Source organism: Puccinia triticina, chromosome 2A (genome assembly GCF_026914185.1).
Source record: "Puccinia triticina chromosome 2A, complete sequence".
In the NCBI taxonomy this organism is placed as follows: Eukaryota; Fungi; Basidiomycota; class Pucciniomycetes; order Pucciniales; family Pucciniaceae; genus Puccinia; species Puccinia triticina.
In genome coordinates, this window is record NC_070559.1 from 910,361 (window position 1) to 931,757 (window position 21,397).

Here is a 21,397-nt window from a genome sequence, read left to right on the forward strand (position 1 = left end):
CCCCTGCCGCTTTTAACATTAACAGCGCCAGCCAAACTTGTGCCGAGGAAGAGGGGTCGCCCAAGGAAGGAACAGACGTCAGCTGATGTCCCACCCAAAGCGACCCCAGGATCAGCGCCACCTCCGTTGGCCTCGGACTTGGATCCTCCACCAACAAGTGCGCCAGCGAGATTGGGCCTTGGTGCCGGTGCAAAGCGGTTCCGTCCAATAAAGAAGGTTCTGGGGACCTCGGCGCAAGGTGGATTGACGGTGGAGGCGCCAGCGCCAGCGCAAGCGCAAGGTGGATTGAAGAAACTCAAGGAGAAGAAAGTTTCCTCAAAGGTCCTCAAGAAGAAGCGTAACGCAATGTCCACATCGGATTTCCAGCCCCGTCCTTTGGACGACGCCGACTGGGATCGTATTTTGGCACATTATTGGAAGGGGGTAGTTGAGAGAGAGAAGGCGGAAGGAGGCAACGCTTCTGTGGCGCCAGTCGTCGAGCCAATGGAGGCGGCAGGCCGAACTCAAAGTTCCGGTAGGAAGTTGTAGCCTGGCTTGTGTTTTTCTTGCTTACTTTCCTTGATAGCAATTTCTTTGGTTTCTTTATTTTTTTGTTGCATTGTGGCCATGTTTTGTCACTCGTTTTTTTTCTTTTGCTTTTGCGTCACATGTAAATTTGCAGATGGGGTATGCCAAATGCCGTTTTTGCATGGTTGATATTTTACACGGTAGTAAGACTCAATGTAAATCTGGGCCTGTTTGTACATGGCTGGAATTTTACACATGATCTTGTTTACATGATACACAGTGCGTCAAAGATGAAATGTAAATCTCCGCTACAATAAGTCCCAGGGTACATTTACATCGTAGCGGTTACATTGACATTCTTTACATGCGGTGTGGTTTTGGTTATCAGGTGTAAAATTCAAGTGATGTCGTCCCAAGTACAATTTTACATTCTCTCAAATTTACAAAGTAGAGTCAATGTAAAACATGCAATGTAAAAATCAACATCCCCGTTGCATACTCGTCAGATCTCACAACTTCAATGCGATCAAATCATGGGTTATATCAAATCAGGTAAAGAAGAAGGTGCAACCTGTTTGCTCGGTGGTGATTGGCATGGTCAAGAAGGCTATTTCATACAACCCACGTCAGCTCGCCCATGACTTTGTGCCACTTATAGATTGAGCTTCTGAGACAGGTCTGACTCTTGCGGCCATGACCGAACTTGGCCCTCTAAAACATCATTTGACATGACCGGCTTGAACAGGATTTTCACTGATGTGAAGCCGGAGATGAAGATCCACAAGGAGGAAATTTTTGGACCGGTGGTAATTGTGATGAAGTTCAAGGACGAGGAAGATGTAGTCAGACAGGCAAACGACACCGTCTATGGGCTTTGTGCAGCCATCCATTCCACCAATATCACCAAAGCTCTTCGAGTAGGAAAACGGATCAAGGCCGGCACGGTCTGGATCAACTGCTACAATCGAATGACCAGTCAAGTCCCTTTTGGCGGCTACAAGGAAAGTGGGATCGGGCGCGAAGTAAGTCTCTCAATGCTTTTTGTCATCGAGCAACCATCAAATATCTGATGAGACTCCTCTTTCTCTGTCTTCGTCTCGGCTTTTGCAGTGTGGTAGCTACGCGTTGTCAAACTATACGGCTGTCAAAGTAAGGACAGATTCTATCAATTCCAAATCTAGTGTTAAGCTAATTTGCTCTTTGGATGTCTGACACGTTTCGCGCAGTCTGTCTTCATCAACATGAGTGAAAAGATGTAAATGAGTAAAATAACTTGTGCCAGTGGGCAGTTGGGGTTACATAAATATTTAAAAGTTCATAATTGCGAGATCCGCCCAGCTTGAAGATTTCCCTGCTTGTTGTTTCCATTATTGTATTTCTTGGGATTTTACCTTGCAGCAGCCTTAAGATAACAAAACAAAACCTTGACATGACAGAATTGACCTGAAAATGTATTTACATGGCACATCTAAAGACTAAGGCCGTGTTTGGCAGCGTGATTATTGTGCAATAAATAATCACGGCATGCCCCTTTACATCATGTAAAACATTATTTTTTGGCCTGATCATTTGGAAGTAAACTGCCAAGTGTTATGACAGCATACTTACCATACCAGATAACACATTTCTGTTATCTGTCAAAAATAGCCTACTTGATTTCAGATAGTATAATGGAGGGGGCCCCCTCAATGCCAAGCTAAATAACACTGATAACATGTTACCTGTTTTATCCAAGGTAAAACCTCTATCAGAAAAGAAATGGCTTCATCAGGAATTGAACATGGGTTGGGTGTCTGATTTTCCACATGGCATGCAAGCAGGTTATGTGAAATCCAATTGTGCAGTCACTGCAGAAATAATGTTTTTATTTATAGTATATCAAGCGCATCTGGGCACATGCCCCAGTCCCACTTGGCCAAGCGCCACCGGGGGTTTGGTGTGTGCCCAGGAAGCCCAACAGGGGAGTTTGGGCGGCCAACTGAGCTAGGCACATTCCCAAGTTCTGCTTGGCCAATGGGACTATCACTGATCATCACAGTGGTGGGTAGTTACTACTTTACAATATCTGATGGATTTTAGTAAAGTAACTTCCTGCCGTTAATTTTGCTGCCAGTATTGTTATCAGTGACACTCAAAAAGCAGCATCACACTTATAGTAACACACCATTTTTTCCAGGCCATTACTGGTAAAGTAACGTTTTACCCACTGGAAAACAGGTTATTGAGGAATAAAAGGCCAAAATAGCTCTAAAATGACCTTTTATTGCTTGTTGTCTTACTCAATATCTGCTGCTCCGCGCACAGGTATCCTAACTGCCTTAAAAATGGCTCTCTCCCAGTGTGATATCAATATTGCAGCACCGTCCAAAATTTGTTACATTATTGTTATGTTACACCAACTGTGCAAGAGCTACACTACACAAGGCAGTAGCTTAGCAAAATTGTAGTGCTTTTGAGCCCCAATTTGCTGTGCTTTTGGTAGCGGGCTGGGTGCTTTGCTTTCTGCTGATCACTTCAAAGATTTCTTTTTGTTTTTTAGCAAGCTACTTTTAGCGGCATTCTGCTTTGCTTGTTGCTGAAGTAGAGGCAAGTTGCTACACTGTTTGCTAAAGTAGCAGCAAAAAATGCTACTTTAGCGGTTCCTTTGGTGCTTCTTTAGCGGTTTTTCTCATGCTATTCTAGCGGTGTTTCTGGATCTATGTAGCGCATTTTGGGTGTTATACAGCTAAGTATTATGCGGCACTATGAAGCAATCCAGTTTGGCCAGATATCCTTGCCTCCTCACAATAATGATCTGGTGAATTTTGCTTTTTTTTGCTTTTCAAAATTCACATGTGCACATGCAAGTGAACTTTTTTGCACTTTTCTAATAGTCACCCTGATGTACGCGCATACATTGATGTGGGAATATCACAGGATGGGTCTTTCACAGCCACATGAAAAGTAAAAACTTTGTGTTGAGACACCAAATGTCCCCCTGATGTACGCGAGTAAATGAGGGGGACAATATCACAGGCTGGGCCTTTCACATCTCCATGAAAAGGACACACTGGTCATGGAGCCAAGAAAGGCCTATATTCTGGATGAGTTCTGGATGAATTCTAGATGAGTTCTGGATGATTTCTTGGCAAGTTATGGTTTATTTCAGGATGATTTACAACTGATTTCCACATCTGACTTCCAGTCTTTTTCATACCTATCCAATTTTTGTTTACCAGAGGTCTCCAGCACAGTTATGGAAAAAAGTTACGGTAGGGCACTCCCTGGGGAGTGGGAAAATATCTCCCCTGGTGTTGGGTTTATATTTCATTTGTTGATATCAACCCATTTTAAATTGGTTGAGTGCATCCCAGTTAAACTAAGATGAATTAAACCCAGCCAAATATGCTGGCAGTGAAGCCTAAGAAACTGTCTAGTACCAAATTAGGGGATGTATTTCAGGTATCTAGCCAAAAGTCTGGTAAGTATAACTAGAACAACTAAGAGAATGAGAAGAAATGGAAAATAGCTTACCTAGCCGGGAGAGAGTGAAGTTCTCTGCAGGACTAGAGAAGTAGCAGGAGGAGACTAAGTACTCTTGTAGCTTATGTCACAATTTGACAGCTATTGTGAAAGGTTCTTGTAAGACTCCAGAGCTTACACTCAGGCTCAGCACATCTGGAATCTGCTGGATGCTCCCCAGGCATCCTCTGGATGCTTCTCAATCAGAAAATTCTGCAGGATGCAGGGCATTTCCAGGAATGCACCCCATGGTGAAGGTGACCACACTTCAAGGATAATTAAATTTCCCAAAAAAAATACTTAAAGTTTGAGGTTGGGAAAATCATTGAAAAAAAATCACTCTGTACTGAAAAAAAAATGCAAACTGAGCGGCTCAGCCAAAAAAATAAAAATGTGTCAGACTGAGTAAAAAACAATGGGGCACATTTTTGGGGTGATTTGTTGGACGGGCCTGCACAAGGCCCGCATGGGCCCCTAACAGGCCCGTTGGGCCCATTGAAAAAGTAGTATTTGTTTGGAATTCCGATGCTCTGCTAAAGTGTGAAATGGGTCAAACTGAATAAAAAACATGGGGGTACATTTTTGGGGGGATTTTTTGGACAGGCCTGAATGAGGCCCACATGGCCCCCACAAAGCCCACTGGGCCCATTGAAAGAGTAGCTTTTGTCAAGAATGCCTATGCTTAGCTAAGAAACAAAAATGTGTCAACCTGAGCAAAAAACATGGGCCACACTTTTGAGGAGGGCTTATTGACAGACCTGCATCAGGCCCGTCAGGGCCCACCCAAAGCTGGTTTGGCCAACCCAGATGTAGTCTTGGTTAAGAATGCCCATATGATGTTTTGAACAGCACCAATTGACCACTAATCAACGGAAGATATTGAAGGGCTACCGACATCTGTATGACATTTGTGCACTCACAGAATGTATGTCCAGGTCCTTTCCTTTTACTTGGAACCCTGTTGGCCCGTACAGGCCTGATTCAGGCCCCTCCAAAAAGCCTCCCCAACAATGTGCCCCTAGGGTTTTTACTCAGTCTGACACATTTTATTTCTTAGCTGAGCATATGCTTTCTGAACCAAGGCTACTCTTTCAATGGGCCCAGTGGGCTTTGTGGGGGCCATGTGGGCCTCATTCAGGCCCGTCCAAAAAAACCCCCCAAAAATGTACCCCCATGTTTTTTATTCAGTTTGACCCATTTCACACTTTAGCAGAGCATCGGAATTCCAAACAAATACTACTTTTTCAATGGGCCCAACGGGCCTGTTAGGGGCCCATGCGGGCCTTGTGCAGGCCCGTCCAACAAATCACCCCAAAAATGTGCCCCATTGTTTTTTACTCAGTCTGACACATTTTTATTTTTTTGGCTGAGCCGCTCAGTTTGCATTTTTTTTTCAGTACAGAGTGATTTTTTTTCAATGATTTTCCCAACCTCAAACTTTGAGTATTTTTTTTGGGAAATTTAATTATCCTTGAAGTGCCAAGAAGGTGTAAGCAGCATAAGTCTGTTTTTTTACATTTTTCACTTTTCCCTCTGTAGAGGCTACACAAACACACTTGAGGCCAAGTAAGGTAGTTGATGAGATGACCAAGAAGGATAGCTCCCTCCCTATTTTTTTTCTTGTATTTTTGGCATCTAAACCTGACTATGAGAGAACTGTGGAAGAGCCGCTAAGCTTTGACATGTGTCCAGAAACCAAGTACATACATGTCTGAGCTGTACCTCCAAAAGCCCATGAATTCATTTTTTACTCTTTTGGGACTCAAGTGAGATTCTGAAGCAATATGACCTCAAGGACTTAGGTGGGGTGGGGTTGGCGGACAATTGTCTCTACTTGGATTTTTGATAACATGTAAACACCTGAGTTGAGATATGAAGAGATCAAGAGACTGAAAATTTTCCCCAGCCAAATATGATTTCTGCTGCCTAGGTTGGTTGTATTGTGTTTTGCTTAATGGTTGGACTTTGAGAGTGAAGTTGAGTCCTTCAGTTATGGGATTGTCTGGCACAGCCCCAGTTTAATCTCCACCATTGTGCCATACGGAGCCCACCTGTACCGAAGTGAAGATGATCATGATCTTTATTTCACGATGCGAGGCAAAAACAAAACAAAATGGAAACGGAATGACATGATTTGTGCACAGCAACAGGGCCATCCGTCTAAGGATCACGCGCCTCCGGTTGAGAGACTTGAGTCAAGTTCGGAGAGTCCGGCTGATCGAGGCAACAATCAAATGATCATGATGGCCAGTCGATAATAGAGCGCTGTCCTCTGGACTTCCCCACCTGTGCTTCAATATCGGCACTCGCAGGATTGTCGGTTGCAAGTTGCGCCTTGCTGTGTTTATTATGGTCAAACGTGTTATCATACACGCCTTAAGTCCATACTTCGCTTGATCTATGTGTTTAGGAGAAGTGGAGGGCATATGAGAAAGCTTGGAGATTGTTTTGATATTCTGAAACGAGTGGACTGTGGAGTCATCGCAGTGATCGTCAGTGGGCTTGTAGGCTTGGGTTAAGTGTAGCACAGAAGGTTGATAAAAGGCTCTCTGTCCCCTGCTCCACAGGCTTCCCGAGTGGTGATTACCCAATCGAAACGCTCTATCCATACCAATTTCTCTGAATTCTATCAACCAGCCATGCCTTCACCGCAGATCACCTTGACCTTCCCGGCTCACCTCAAGCTTGAACCAGTCACCTTGGAGGTGCGCAGAATCTTTTAGAGATCTCGCACAGTTTCTTTATCGGTATGGTGATTGGGAGCACATACTGATGGTCTCCGAAATTCATTGGCGTAGACTGGTTTATTCATCAACAACCAATTCGTCGAATCAGCGGACAAAAATACCTTGTAAGTAATCCTGCCCGTCCGGTCTCTCTTGGGCATAGAGGCTCGCTCGTGAGAACGGATTATGTCGATGTCCCAATCTTGATTTTATGTTGGTTGAATGGGTGCCATTTTCTAAAAATTATATAGTGAAACGCTCAATCCGACCAATGGAAAATGCATCGGCTCGGTTTCAGAAGCAAAAGCTAAAGATGTCGATATCGCCGTCAAAGTTGCCTCAGAAGCTTTCGATAAAGTCTGGGGGCTGAAGACCCCAGGCGCCCAGAGAGGCAAACTGCTGATGCATTTGGCGGACAAGATCGAATCTCATATGGATACCTTTGCAGTACGCACATTCTATTTCTTCTATATAATTATTTCTCTCTGCTGGAATATTGCCTCTAACCTTACCTTGAATTTTCGACTTAATGACTGAATTAGGCTATTGAAGCTATGGATAATGGCAAGACTTTCGCAATGGCTAAAGGTTTTGATGTTGCCGAAGCAGCAGCTTGCTTGAGATATGTGAGTCGCAATCTCAAAATTTCGACCCTTTTTCAAAAAAAAGAAAAAAACCCCGATGCGCTAACACATCTGCGTTCTGGCTTCTCTGGGCTTAAGTATGGTGGTTGGGCAGACAAGAATACCGGCCAGACAATTGAAGTTAACGAGTCCAAGATGGCCTTCACCATTCATGAACCAATTGGCGTGGTCGGCCAAATCATTCCTTGGTAAGTACACTCCACTGAAGCCTCTGAAGATCTCCTGGTCGTAAACCGTGGTGGCTCCTGTGGTGGTCTTTGTTTGATCAATGCTCGTCATTTAGGAATTTCCCGTACGTAACGTTTACCATCTCTTTGCCGCAAGGTGACCGTTTTCAGGACTTCCAAGACTGATCTAATTCCCTGATGAACTCTTTGAAAAAGGCTATACATGATGTCGTGGAAATTGGGGCCAGCATTAGCGACCGGAAACACGGTGGTACTAAAGCCGGCTGAACAAACACCATTGACAGCACTGTACCTATGCCAATTTATCCGAGAGATTTTCCCGCCCGGCGTGGTCAACGTTCTGCCCGGCTTTGGGCCGGGAGCTGGCCAGCCTATCGTAGAACATCCCTTGGTCGAGAAGATCGCTTTTACCGGCTCGACCGCCATCGGCAAGCAAATCCTCGCTCAGTCCGGCAAGACCAACCTCAAAAAAGTCACACTCGAACTCGGCGGCAAATCTCCTAATATGTGTGTGCTCATTTTTTTCGGGAAGCATTCAGGAAAAAAAGAAGACGCGGGCAAAAGGCCTGTTCTGCATCTGTGTTCATGGTCATCACATCTTGTTTGCCCTCTCTTCCGTATAGTATCTTTGATGATGCGGACTTCGACCAAGCCGTCAAATGGGCTCAGTTTGGCATATTCTTTAATCATGGAGTTAGTTTTTCTCACATCTTTCTACTTCCTAAAACCCTGCGTCCATGTAGCTGACTTGGGTGATTTGGCAGCAATGTTGTTGTGCCGGGTCGAGAGTGTTTGTCCAGGAGGGTATCTATGACGTAAATCTATTACAACAAAACAACTCGCAAGTGAAATTCTTTGGCGCTTATTTACTACCAAACTTTCGACCCTTTCCGTGTTCAGAAATTCGTCGCTGCTTTGAAGGAGAACCTCAAAAGTCTCAAGGTTGGTGATCCGTTCGATCAGGACACATTTCAAGGTCCCCAAGTTGAGTCAGCTTTCCCTATTCTCGTTGTTGATCTTGAAATCACCTCATCGGGGGAAGTCATAACTGATCGTGACCTCGAATTCATCAAAATTTCCAGATCTCTCAACTTCAATACGATCGAATCATGGGTTACATCAAATGTGGTAAAGAAGAGGGTGCGACCTGTTTGCTCGGAGGTGATCGGCATGGTAAAGAAGGCTATTTCATACAACCCACGTCAGCTCGCCCACTTTATCAGTTAGATTGACCTCCTGGAGCAGGTCTGACTCTTATCATGTGATGCTCGGCTCGAACAGGATTTTCACTGATGTGAAGCCAGAGATGAAGATCCACAAGGAAGAGATTTTCGGGCCGGTAGTGGTGGTGATGAAGTTTAAAGACGAGGAAGATGTAGTCAGACAGGCGAACGACACCATCTATGGGCTTGCTTCAGCCATCCATACCACCGATATTACCAAAGCTCTTCGAGTAGGCAAACGAATCAAGGCCGGCACGGTCTGGATCAACTGCTACAATCGGATTGTCAGTCAGGTGCCCTTTGGCGGCTACAAGGAGAGCGGAATTGGCCGCGAAGTACGTGTTTGAGGGGTTTTATTGTCACCGCGCTCAATCGTCTCTGTCTGACTCACGCCTCCTTTTTCATGTACGCCTTTCAATATAGTGTGGAAGCTACGCGTTGTCAAACTACACATCGGTTAAAGTAGGCAGAATTGTTTTTGATAAACTCCGAATCTTGTCATTTCACTGATGCTTTCGCCTGGCTCTTTATACTTCTTTCTAGTCGATTTTCATCAACATGAGTGAAAAGCTTTAATCGTCAACTACACGACACGTTCTATTATGCCTGTATAGTCCCTCTTGTGAGATATATATACTGCTATCATACGTGAAAAGATTGAACGGAGGGCGGTTACATGGTGTGGCCTGGGTTAAACTAGATTGATCAGCTACTCGCCTCCACACTCCTCTTTCTAGTCGTACATCTTTGTCTTTGCCTATCGTTCTTTTACTGCTGTGCCAAATTTTTGCCCCTCGTCTGAATGTAACATCTTGACTATCATTCTTGTTGATTGGGGAACTAAAGAATCCGCCGCTGACATCCAAGAAGAGCCCCCCATGCACGACCTCCACCAGTCTTGGGAGTTGTTGCTCCAAAACCCCTGAGTCATTTAACCAAGCCTCCTTGGGGGGTGTAGTACAATGTCATGCAATTTTGCAACTCAGTGTTCAAGAATTAGCTTGAACACCAACTTGCAAAAGGGCATTCAAAGTGCACCTGGCCAACCATTTCTAGCCAGGGGCAATGGATACAGAGGAGTTTGAATTGGGGGAAAATAAGGCAAGAAGCTTCTGATTTCAATGGTGCAAAAGGCACGGCAAGAATCAGAAGTCTACATGGAGGTATTGGGGGAAATAGGGGAAAGCAACACCTTCCCTGCCATTTGGCTTGATTCTGTAGGGTGAGACCACTGCCAGGATATAAGACTCGGATGCGTGCATCCCCGTTAATCTGCTAACTTAACTAAGTTGTGGGTACCTGGTGTCCGTCAGCAGGTACCTGCTGGACCTCAACAGGTACCTGTCGGCGGATACGGGTGCGGGTGCGGGTGTCCACCATTTTGTGGGACAGGTACCCGCCATATACCCCCCACATCACCAGAGGCTTCCCGAGAGGGCTTCCTCTCGGCAAGCTGGAATACAAACACCAGCTCGCCGAGAGGGCTTCCTCTCGGCGGGCTGGTATATATACACCACCTCGCCGAGAGGGCTTCCTCTCGGCGGGCTGGTATATATACACCACCTCGCCGAGAGGGATCCCTCCCGCCGGGCTGGTACACATACACCAGCTCGCCGAGAGGCCGACAGGGCTTCCTCTCGGCGGGCTGTTGTATTTATTCCGGCTCGCTGAGGCCCGTGAGGAATCCCTCTCGGCGAGCTGGCGTATTTATTCCAGCTCGGCGAGGCCCGAGAGGAATCCCTCCAGCCCGCCGAGAGGAATTCCTCTTGGCGAGCTGGTGTATGTGTACCAGCCCGTCGAGAGGAATCCCTCTCGGTGAGCTGGTGTATGCATTGTATACCAGCCCGCCGAGTGGAAGCCCTCTTGGCGAGCTGGCGTATATGTACCAGCCCGCCGAGAGGAAGCCCTCTCGGCGAGCTGGTGTTTGTATTCCAGCTTGCCGAGAGGAAGCCCTCTCGGGAAGCCTCTGGTGATGTGGGGGGTATATGGCGGGTACCTGTCCCACAAAATGGTGGACACCCGCACCCGCACCCGTATCCGCCGACAGGTACCTGTTGAGGTCCAGCAGGTACCTGCTGACGGACACCAGGTACCCACAAAGGGGTACCTGGTGCCATCTCTAGGGAGAGGTGGTGGTTAGAGCATTCGCATTCGTCGGGTTAAGTTGACGATTTTGGGCAACTTAACCCGACCGGCAATCACATTGGTCCGGGCTAACCCTGGGTTAACAAACCTTAGGTTTGATTTCAGGTTCAACGATTGCTAAATTTAGCGACCCTTAGCCTGAAATCTAGCCTCAGGCTAAGGCCCTCCCCGGCTCAATTTCAGCTCATTTAGCCTGAAACGAATGCGAATGCCCACGCTCGGTCAGCTAGCCTGCCCACAAACCCGGGCTTAGTTGACCTGAAAATCTAGCCAACAAATGTGAATGGTCTTAAGAGTCGGTGGCGAAGATGAGACAGGTCTCCAGTTAATGGCCCGGCCGGTCACACAGCTCGCACGTCTCGTCCTCCCCGTGCTCGTCCTCGACGTCAGGTTGGTGGCGGGAGCACAGGAGCGTGCGCCGGTCGGCGTCCCGGCCGCCCTCGTCCTCCAGCTGGCGGTCCTCCCCATCCAGGGCGTCACCACCATGGTCAGCAGGATCTTCAGCAGGATCGTCAGCCCCATCGTCACCGGACTCCTCCTCGACAAGCCCATCCTGTGGTGGTTTGCGATAGGAATGCGTGTGTATTCCGCAAACTACCATGCCGGGAACTCATGCTCCGGTGTCTAGTGAGCTGCGGATGGTAACCCAGTAACTGGGTTACAACACCCCCCCCTCACCTAGACACCGGCCCGGGTACAAACGTAGATGGAGGAAACAACAAGAGCGGAAAGAAAAAAAACAACAAAAGAGAGGTGAATGGGGCATAATAAGGACCAGAGACATAGAAAAACAAATTAACCGCCTAGAAGACGGGCCCGCAAGCGTTCAAAAGGTTCCCTTGTCAATGGTTTAGTGAGAATGTCGGCTAACTGCTCAGTTGTAGGAACCCATGTGAGATCTGTCTTGTTTTCAAAGAGTGCCTGATTAGTGATATGAAATTCACGGTCAGTGTGCCTAGCTCTTTTGTTTGAGGCGTCATCTGTGCTAATCTTGACGGCAGATTGATTGTCACAGTACAGATTACCCTTAATGTCCACGCGCAGGATGTCCTTGAGCAAATGTCTCACCCACAGAACCTGCCGCGTAGCAATCCCAAGGGCCATGTACTCTGCCTTGCAAGTGGATGCCGCCACCGTCGCCAGCCCCCGCGAAACCCACAAGATCGGGCAGCCTAAAAATGTTAAAAAAATCCCATAGGTAGACTTTGAGTGTTCGCCGCCCCAAGATGCATCACAATAACACCTCAGTGATTTCGCAGAAGTGTCCGGCCGAAGAGTCATGGTGCGGTCTCTCGACTGAGCTAAGTAATTCACCAAGTGGCGCACTCCTTTCCAGTGCGTTGGACCAGGAGAGGCCGAGAACCGTGCTAAAAAGTTCACTGCAAACGCTAAGTCTGGTCTAGTACCTACGGCTAGGTAGCTGAGCGACATGACAACAGACAGGTAAGCAGTCGACGTGCTGGGATCACCGACTTGTTCAGAATTGATGTCAAGGTTAGCTGGCAATGGGGTCTTCGCGGTGGTGAAACCATCCCAGTGAGTCTCCAGAATCTCCTTTACTAGTTTACGTTGGTCAAGTAAAAAGGAATCTGCGGTTCTCACGATATTGACACCCACAATCGAATCCAACTTGTCGCTTTATTTGATTTCCAGCTTCCCTTCCAGCGCTGCTTCGAGTTTCTGTAGCGTTACGACAGAATCGCCCGTCACAATCCCGTCGTCGACGTGAATCCAGATTACTCCGGTTTTCTCCGCGTCCTGTAAAACATAAAGGCTAGAGTCATAGTGACTTGCCGAGTACCCTAGTCCCAGTAAGATGCCCTTCAGGTGGAGCCACCAGCAACGCACCGCCTGGCGCGTTCCATACAATGCCTTTTTTAAACGGAGACCTTCTCCTGTCTTCAAAGCCATGCCGTCCGGTGGTCGTATCCAAATCTCCTCGTTGATGTCAGATTTCAGATAGGCCGCTACAAAGTCAAAGGAGTGTACTGGCCATTTGTAGGCAGCTGCTATGGTGAGTACTAAGCGCATAGAGACAAAGGTGGCAGTAGGGGCAAAGGTCTTCTTGAAGTCCACACCCTCTATCTGCGTGAATCCTTTAGCTACATACCGGGCCTTGTACCTGGTCACTGTCCCATCTGCAGCCGTCTTCACCGCAAATACCCAGCAACCGTCAAGAGGCTTCTTTGTGGTGTCCATGAGGCGGACTTCCCAGACTTGCTTCCTGTCGAGATTCTGTAGTTCCTCCTCGACAGCAGCCTTCCACTGTTCCCAGTGATCGGACTTGAGGGCCTGCTTGTAGGTCTTTGGTACCCCTGCTGAATAGAAACCGCAGTTCCTAATCACGTCGTCCACAAGTTGTTCTTCACGTTCAAAGGCCAATTCGTGTGAGAAATCTCCTATGCAAACTGAATTAGCTTCGGGGTCAATTCGAATGGAAGACGTCAAAGGCTTCTTTAGTTGTTCCAAAGAAAGCATGGGCTTTCCAGGAAAGTCCTCAAAGGTTGCCCACGCAGACGAGACCAGTGAGTCTGATTCGGGAACCCAAAACATCCATCCCTTGCTGTCTCCCAAATGCGCTATAATGTGGGCTTTAAATGCACGGTCAGCTAGTTTAGTTCTCTTTTCTGGCGGTTGAAGAACGTAAGCTACTCCTCCAAAAATCCTAGCGACATCCAACTGCGGTTTTTGTCTGAAGAGTGCTTCGAAAGGAGTGACCTCTCCACTTGATTTGTTGGGTAGCCGGTTGAGAGTCCACGAGGCCCACTCAAAAGCAAAGCCCCAGAATCGTTGCGGAAGAGAGCTGTCACCGAGGACGGTGCGACCCATTTCAGACACAGTGCGATTGAAGCGCTCTACCACACCGTTTTGGTAGTGATGATATGGGAGGTTTTGTTCCGCCCTGATTCCTTTACTCGTCAAAAAAGTGGCTAGGGCATTGTTAGCAAACTCACCGCCATTGTCGCTACAAAGAACTTTGACTCTCAGGTCAGTCTGCTTTTCCAACCTATTTATGGTGTCGAGAATATGTTTGTTAGCCTCACTCTTAGCAGCTAAAATCTTTATCTCATTATACCCCGATCCCACATCTTTGATTGAAAGTACATACCGGCCCTTGTGGTATGTCGCAACCGGGAAAGGGCCCATAAGATCCACGTTGAGCACTTCCAACGGACCTACCGTTCTATTCGAACTTCCCAACACATTTGTCCTGGTACTCTTGTGTATGGCACATACCGGGCAACGCAGCTGGCCTGGCGGCATCTTCTCCGGCAAGCCAAAAGCTGCCTTCTGGTTGATGAGCTTCCAGATTACCCGCAGACTCGCGTGTACGAATATCCTGTGCCACATTAAAAGAGTTGCCTCGTCGGCGGTCAAATCCTCAGGCCGCCAGGTGAAACTAGGAGAAGGCTCCATCGGTGACACAAACAGATCTCCCGGTGTGCTCTTTGCTGCTAATCCCGAAGGGCAAAATGTAGGCTTAACATTGGTACTATCAGTTGTATCATTGCTCTCATTCGATTTCAAAAGGTTGGAGGACGGAGACACAGAAGAAGAACTTGGGGCATATGCAATGGGAACAGGAGACGAAGGGAGGTGAGCAGCACGGGATATGACAGGGAAAGGAATATGGCATGGGGGAAGTCCGGCTGGGGTAGGGGGCAGTGGTTTCGGTAGGCACCATTTGTTGGAGTTCGGCCAGAACGGGCAGGAAAATAGAAGTTTCCAGTCCGAGGAGAAGAAGTCAAAAGAATCTTCTACGTGGTTGTAGAGAAAGCGGGAGTTAGCTTTCCGCAGGGCTGCCAGCGATATGAGGGTGGACGAAGCCCGCTCACAGTAGAGGACACCCTTAAGAATCACGATTTGCCCATCCCGGGTCGGAAAAGAGAGGTCCCCAGTCCCTGTGATAAAGGAACCGTCGCCCTTAGTGGCTACACGGAGAGGAATTGGACGAGAGAGAGGTTTAAAAGAGCTGAGTGCGTACCTCTTGGAAGTCAGGTGGTGTGTCGCGCCAGTGTCAATCACTGGGTCATCACCGTCGCCCACTGACAACTGACTGAACCGTGGCACAAAACCTTGTTCCAGGCTGTCATCCACCGCACCGATCTCAAGCATCCTTGAGGTGGTCTCCTGACCAGGATGTTGTTGAGACATGCCGTTCAAAACCGGCTGTTGGAACTGATCAGTGAGGCTGGGAGGTGCCATTGCCGGTTGTGCAATGTTGGCACGGGACGTCGGGGTTTGTCGTTGACCCTGGGTCGGCAGGGAATTCTGGCGGTAGTCAGGTCGGTACATGTCGGGCTGCCCTGCTGCTTGTTGGGTGTAGCTTCCAGGTGTCGGTGGGGCGTAGTTTGAGGTCGGAACCCCGAAATTCTTGGTGGTGTAACCCGGGGGCGTGACGATGGGATACCACGCCTGGAAATTGCCTGGTGCCATCATCGGGGGAGCAGCGGGCGCCAGTTGGTTGTTCGGTCGCAGAGGTCTGGCTGGGAAGGAAGGACGACCGGGGCGTCGAGAGGACTGAGGGGGTTGGCTGAAATCTCGTCGACGAGGAAGGTTGCATTCACTGAGGAGGTGATCGACAGTTCCAGCATTGCAGCCCAGTCGTCGCTAAACCTTCTACCATTTCTGGCACCTCCGGCCACACGTCTGGGTCGAAGAATTCCATTGCCGGACTGACGGATTGGTCGAAATCTGGTCTACCTTGCTGTTGAGTTGAAACCGAGAATGCCGTGGAGGAAGGTGCCGATAGATCCAGCTGGTGCTTCGCGATGTCGATGTGCTTCAGAATCTGATCTGCAGACGTCGCCAGTTTAGCCTTCGTCCTGCTGGAACTCGCAAAGTCTTGCTCAATTCTTCGGTCCACCTCTCTCCGAAGATCCGATCCGGCTTCCAGGGAGGATTGAAGGGCGAGACCACCTATGCTTTCGCGGTCGAGATCCAAACCGAGGGAGTGAAAGTTGTCCAGAAGTTCGAGGATTTGGGCGATGGTCTCGGAGCTACTCGAGTAGTCTGACATTTTGATGTTCTTCAGTTTCTCCCACACAACCATTTGTTCGGCTCTGCTTGCGGTGTGAAAACAGCTACGAAGGTGAGTGTACATGTCAAAGCAGGTGTTCTGGCGGAGCATACTGCTGTCTACCGTAGCCATGTAGAGACTGTAAAATGAAGATGTGTCTGGTGAGAGTCGAACTCACGACCTCAGCTATGCTGAGACACATACTAGAGTGCTGCCTTTACCAACTAGGCTACAGACGCTTGTGGCTGCCAGCTGGGTGGTTGGTTGGTAGTGGTCATGGGTCGATCCAACAGCCCTCCATACTGTGGTGATACATCATGGTAGCAGACTAACAGACAACTCAACACCCCCCCTTGCTACATGATGGGAAGTGGGGATTGACCCCAAGAGAGAGTGGGAATGAGACCCAGGAAAGATGATCAGCGTAGGTATTGAACCCGTGATCTAGATGTAGGCTTATAGGGGTTTGCGTGGTCTTACAAGTAAGCATTCACAAATTCATCAAGTCTCTATTGTAAGCGAGTAACGCTCAGGTAGCCCTGGGCTCATAACCTGTAGAGACTGTAAAATGAAGATGTGTCTGGTGAGAGTCGAACTCACGACCTCAGCTATGCTGAGACACATACTAGAGTGCTGCCTTTACCAACTAGGCTACAGACGCTTGTGGCTGCCAGCTGGGTGGTTGGTTGGTAGTGCTCATGGGTCAATCCAACAGCCCTCCATACTGTGGTGATACATCATGGTAGCAGACTAACAGACAACTCAACAAGCCAGAAGGAGGGACCGGCCAATTTGTTCCTGAACACCATCCGAGCACGATTTTGAGAACCACGCTCCATTGCCGAACACCTCTCAAGCTCGTTCACCCATCATTAGATCCCACTGAACGAAGTTGGACCCACTGGGCTGCAGCTTGTCGGTGTCCGACATTCGGGATGTTGCGTGCGCCACAATCTGTCCGGGAGATCGACCATGATATAGAGACTGGATCGCCGCTTCTTCAAGCCATCGGTTGACTTCATTGGCGGTGTACATTGGGACATCGCCGTCGTCTTCATCTGCCGGCGGTGCTCGATTCGCAGGAGGAGCGTTCTGATTCGTGCGGGAAGTAGGTCGTCTGTGAGAGCTGAGGCGTCGATTTTGCATGGTACCCTGCGTGTTAGAGGTAAAGGCAGTCGGCTGAGGGCCCCACGGGTTGGTGACAGGATCGGGGGAATGGGTGTTGCGGATTGGTGAGGACATAGGAACGGGAAAAAAAATCGGGGAAGGGAAAAAACGGATAGGGAGAAATGAAGGAAAAGGGAAGAAAAAGTATATATATGGGATAGAGTGTAGGATGACGGGAGAAGGAAGGTTGAACGGAGTTAATAGGCAATTGAAGGTTTGGATAAGGTATTTGGGTAGATGAATGTAGGTTGGGGTCAGAGAAGTAGGAGAAAGAAAAAACTATGGGGATGTGCCAAGCCGGAGGTTGGTCGAAACACTGCAGATACTCTCCGCACTATTTTTTCACCTGTTCCTAAGTCAGCCCCTTTGGTACCGGGGTATGAGGTTCGAGTTAGCTAGGCTCTGGCTGACTCAGGGCGGGTTACTTTCTAGGTTGGATCGCTATCCACAGAGTTGTGAGGAAGTCAATGTGAGATGAGGGAACCAATAGTCAAGAGAAAAATAACGAGACAGAATATAACGGGGAAAATAGATATCTTCGGATGACGATACGGCCCTACGCTGGGCAGAGATGAGAAGAGCGACCCTACGCTGGGTGATGAGATGAGAAGGAGAAGTATAGCCCTACGCTGGGCAGTTCAAAAAGAGTAAAAACAAAAGGAAAAGAACCAAACGCGACTGATGAGTTCGCTTCACACTCAAAATTGGAGATGAGGGCTCATGACCTGTGGTGGTTTGCGATAGGAATGCGTGTGTATTCCGCAAACTACCATGCCAGGAACTCATGCTCCGGTGTCTAGTGAGCTGCGGATGGTAACCCAGTAACTGGGTTACAACACATCCAAGATGCCCGCAAACCGAGCGGGGCCGGGGCCGGGCGCGGGGGTGTGGATGACGGCAGCGCAAGGGTCCGCCGGCGCCAGGTCTTGGAGCTGCGTCGGAGGAGCGCCCCGGCTGCCGACTGGGACCGCTCCCGCTCCTGGGAGCGTTCTTGGGACCGTTCCTGGGTCCGCTCCTGGGACCCACCGCCTCGCTCCCCCGTCAGTCGCTGGTAGGGCTGGGCCCCGGGTGATATCCGAGGCCTACAGTGCCCCGCACCTCTTCTCAACTACCCCTACAGGGGTGTTCCAAATTTTGGGGGGGAAAAATCCAAAAAAAAATGGGGGCGGGAGCTTTTCTCCGATGATTTCTGATGTTTCTAGGGGAAAATGATGCTGTGCAACAGCTGTCAGAACTTTTAGCCTGAGAAATAAGTGTTATACATACATTGTAATACATATTTGAATATATTACATAAGTGTACATATTATGGTTGTTGTGAGGTCTCCTGGCATCCTGGCTTTGGCAAATCAAGAGACCTTCAAAAAACCAACTCACAATGGCGCCTGCTAGCAAAGCTTCTAAAGCACAAAGAGCCCGCCACAAATGTGAATCAATGCTGAGGAAGAAGGTTGGCCGCACGATCAAAAAGCAAAAATTGAATTCCAATCAAAGCTGTCCTATTGAGATTTCCAATGAGGGTGAACGGGCTGATGAAGAATTTTTTTGCAATCCCGACAAAGATCAATTCCCACCGGCAAGAACTCAGCCAATTGCACTCACCAAATGCCATAATCATATGGTTTACAGTGTTTTATATACATAATAAGTACGTTAAGTACATAAACCATACTTTATAAACCCATAGTACATACATTTAAACCCATAATATAGGCAAGTGTTCCAAATTTGACCACCCAAAAAATGATAACTTTTGAAGGAGACATCCCAGAGGGATGTGCTATATAAAATCCTTTTCTACAAGCTCCATAGAGCTCAAAAATGTGTTGTATGGAGTTATAGGGTTGATGGTCAAAAAGTTATGGGGGGTCAAAAACTTTTGCGGGCGCGGGGTAGTCGAGAAGAGATGCGGGGCACTGTAGAGGGCATCCCGCGCTGGTCCCCTGCGGGTATACCCGAGCTCGGGTATCAAATTCGCTAATCCCGGGCACTATCCGATGGATATCGGGTAGCACCCGCAGGGACCGGCAGTTGCACTGCTCCAGGGCGTTTAGAAAGATTGATACCAGCAACACGATGTTGAAAAAACGCTCCGCTCCAGAAGATAACCCGCCGTCCCCTCCAAAAGCGCCTCAAACTTCCCAGCCAACCCGCAAGTCATGGGTGTGGAAGTATTTTGTTGATGATCCGAAGGAGGATAAAGTACGCTGTACAGCTATTTTGAAGAAAAATGGTTGATTGTGCAACGCTTTGCTGGCCCGTGACAAAAGCTCTAGCACCAAATCTATGAGTGAGCATTTATTCCGGAAACATCAGATACTTGACCCCAGTAAAGTGGAAGCTGGTCTGCAAAACATTGGAGCAATGATAAAAAAGCAGAAAAATGAAACAGTAAGTAAGATATTCTAACCTTCAAGGCCCAGATATTATGTTTAATTAAGATTGATTTTTTTTTCTAGAATTCCGACAACAATCTCACATCAAACTCTCTAAAGAAAGCACTTGCTTATCTTGTTGCGGATGCCGACTTGCCATTTTTGTTCGTTGAACAACAATCTTTCCGGGATCTAATGTCTCTTTTGAATCCAATGGTAAGGCCTGGTAACATGATGTTTTCCCGGAAAACAATTGCAATGGAGGTGCACTACTTGCACAAGTCTCGCACCTCTCATCTGGTCAACATTTTCGAAAATGTCAAACATATTGGAGTTACTCTTGATGCTTGGACTTCACCAAATACTGCTGCGTTCCTGGGAATCACGGCTCATGCGATTACGGAGAACTGGGAATTGGTTGATGTTGTGGTAGCCATGCCTGAAGTCCAGGGTAAGTCCACAATCAAAATGGAACAATAATTTCACAGCTTGAATAAGTGTGATTTTCTACCCATTATAATCCAGGTTCTCATACTGGAGTCAACTTTGCCGAAGTCCTTATTGATGTCCTGGACAAGTACGAAATCACAGAAAAGCTAGTAAGCATCATCACCGATAATGCAAGCAATAATTCCACCCTTGCAACAAGAATTGAAGAACTACTAGGCGGTGGATTCTATGCATCTGAACATCTGTTGGGATGCATGGCTCATGTCATCAATCTCGCTGCAAAGGACCGACTTGAAGCGTTTGGTCTTGAGCCTGAAGAGCCCAAATCTGAGATAACGCTGGATCAGATGGACAATCCTTGCAGTCAGGCTGTAACTCCTCGCATGGCCGAAGGAAGCAATGTCAATCTCAAGACCGTTATTTCACGTGTTCATGGTCTAACCGTCTTTGTCCGAGCTACTCCGCAACGTCGTCAGCAGTTTCAAGGAATCATGGCCTCAGTTGGTACTCGACACATGGATCCATCAAAGTACAAGCGTCTCTCATCCTCAAAAGGAAATACCAAAACTAGTATGACAGCCCCCAAAGTGCGAACGGAAAGCAGCTCAAAAACCCTTGTCCTTGATGTGAAGACACGGTGGAACTCAACCTATCTCATGCTTGAGCGTGCTCTCGAACTCAAAGATGTCTACAACATGTTCTGTCAGCGACCGGAAGCAGCTAAATTTTCACTCTCGTCGCTCCAGTGGGAGAAAGTCTCCCAAATGATAGAATTCTTGAAACCACTGAACGAAGCAACAGAATTCCTTTGCTCCTCACAATACCCAACCCTCAACATCTCTGTTCCAATCTACATATCATTGATGAAGCAAATCAAGCTCGCGCAATAGGCCTACAATGCTCGCCAGCTCTTGCCATCTGCAGAGCAGATGATTGAGAAACTCAAGAAATATCTACGACTTGCTCTGGAGAAAACGGCCCCGCTATGTGCAATGATACTTGATCCGCGCATCAAAATGTTGTACATTGAGAAGAACTCAGATTTTATTTGAGAGGAGATTGCCTCGGATTTTGATCCTGCTATCGTTCTCAGGGATTTCAAGACCGAGGCCCGCCGTTTCGATCGCAGTCCAGCAAAATTTGGTGCAACACAGCCCCAACAGATTCAGAGCTCCATCATGTCTGACATCTTTGGTTCGGAACAAGCAGCAAACAACTTGGACACTGAAATTCAGAACTACTTCCGTGCAACTACCGAGTCGGGAAACACCAAGGTTCTTGAATTTTGGCGGAGCAACAAAGCTATCTATCCATCACTTGCAGCGATGGCAAAATGTTATCTTGCCATCCCTGCCACCAGCACTCCCTTGGAGCGAGTTTTTTTGAGATCCAAATCTATAGTTGGTCCTCAACGGAGCAGTCTCAGTCCAACCTCCGTTGAGCACCTCCTC

General features: G+C 47.9%; 3 protein-coding genes across 3 annotated transcripts; all 3 read left to right on the plus strand.

Annotated features, from left to right (window-relative positions):
• Window positions 1-1,235: 1,235 nt before the first annotated feature.
• Window positions 1,236-1,766, plus strand: PtA15_2A103 (uncharacterized protein; the record flags this gene model as incomplete). The annotated part of the gene is made up of 3 exons (XM_053166090.1): window positions 1,236-1,529; window positions 1,618-1,656; window positions 1,734-1,766. 3 exons carry the CDS (start codon window positions 1,236-1,238, stop codon window positions 1,764-1,766), a joined length of 366 nt encoding a protein of 121 aa, XP_053017346.1.
• Window positions 1,767-6,647: 4,881 nt separating this feature from the next.
• On the plus strand, window positions 6,648-9,365 carry PtA15_2A104 (uncharacterized protein; the record flags this gene model as incomplete). The annotated part of the gene is made up of 14 exons (XM_053166091.1): window positions 6,648-6,713; window positions 6,807-6,859; window positions 6,986-7,181; window positions 7,277-7,360; window positions 7,457-7,566; window positions 7,662-7,670; window positions 7,762-8,073; window positions 8,190-8,259; window positions 8,331-8,381; window positions 8,467-8,550; window positions 8,649-8,767; window positions 8,848-9,124; window positions 9,213-9,251; window positions 9,333-9,365. 14 exons carry the CDS (start codon window positions 6,648-6,650, stop codon window positions 9,363-9,365), a joined length of 1,503 nt encoding a protein of 500 aa, XP_053017347.1.
• Window positions 9,366-17,967: 8,602 nt separating this feature from the next.
• Window positions 17,968-19,726, plus strand: PtA15_2A105 (uncharacterized protein; the record flags this gene model as incomplete). Its single annotated transcript, XM_053166092.1, has 2 exons — window positions 17,968-18,161; window positions 19,718-19,726. Coding segments are annotated over 2 exons (203 nt in total), but the record flags the coding sequence as incomplete, so codon positions are not given.
• Between the last annotated feature and the right edge of the window lie 1,671 nt (window positions 19,727-21,397).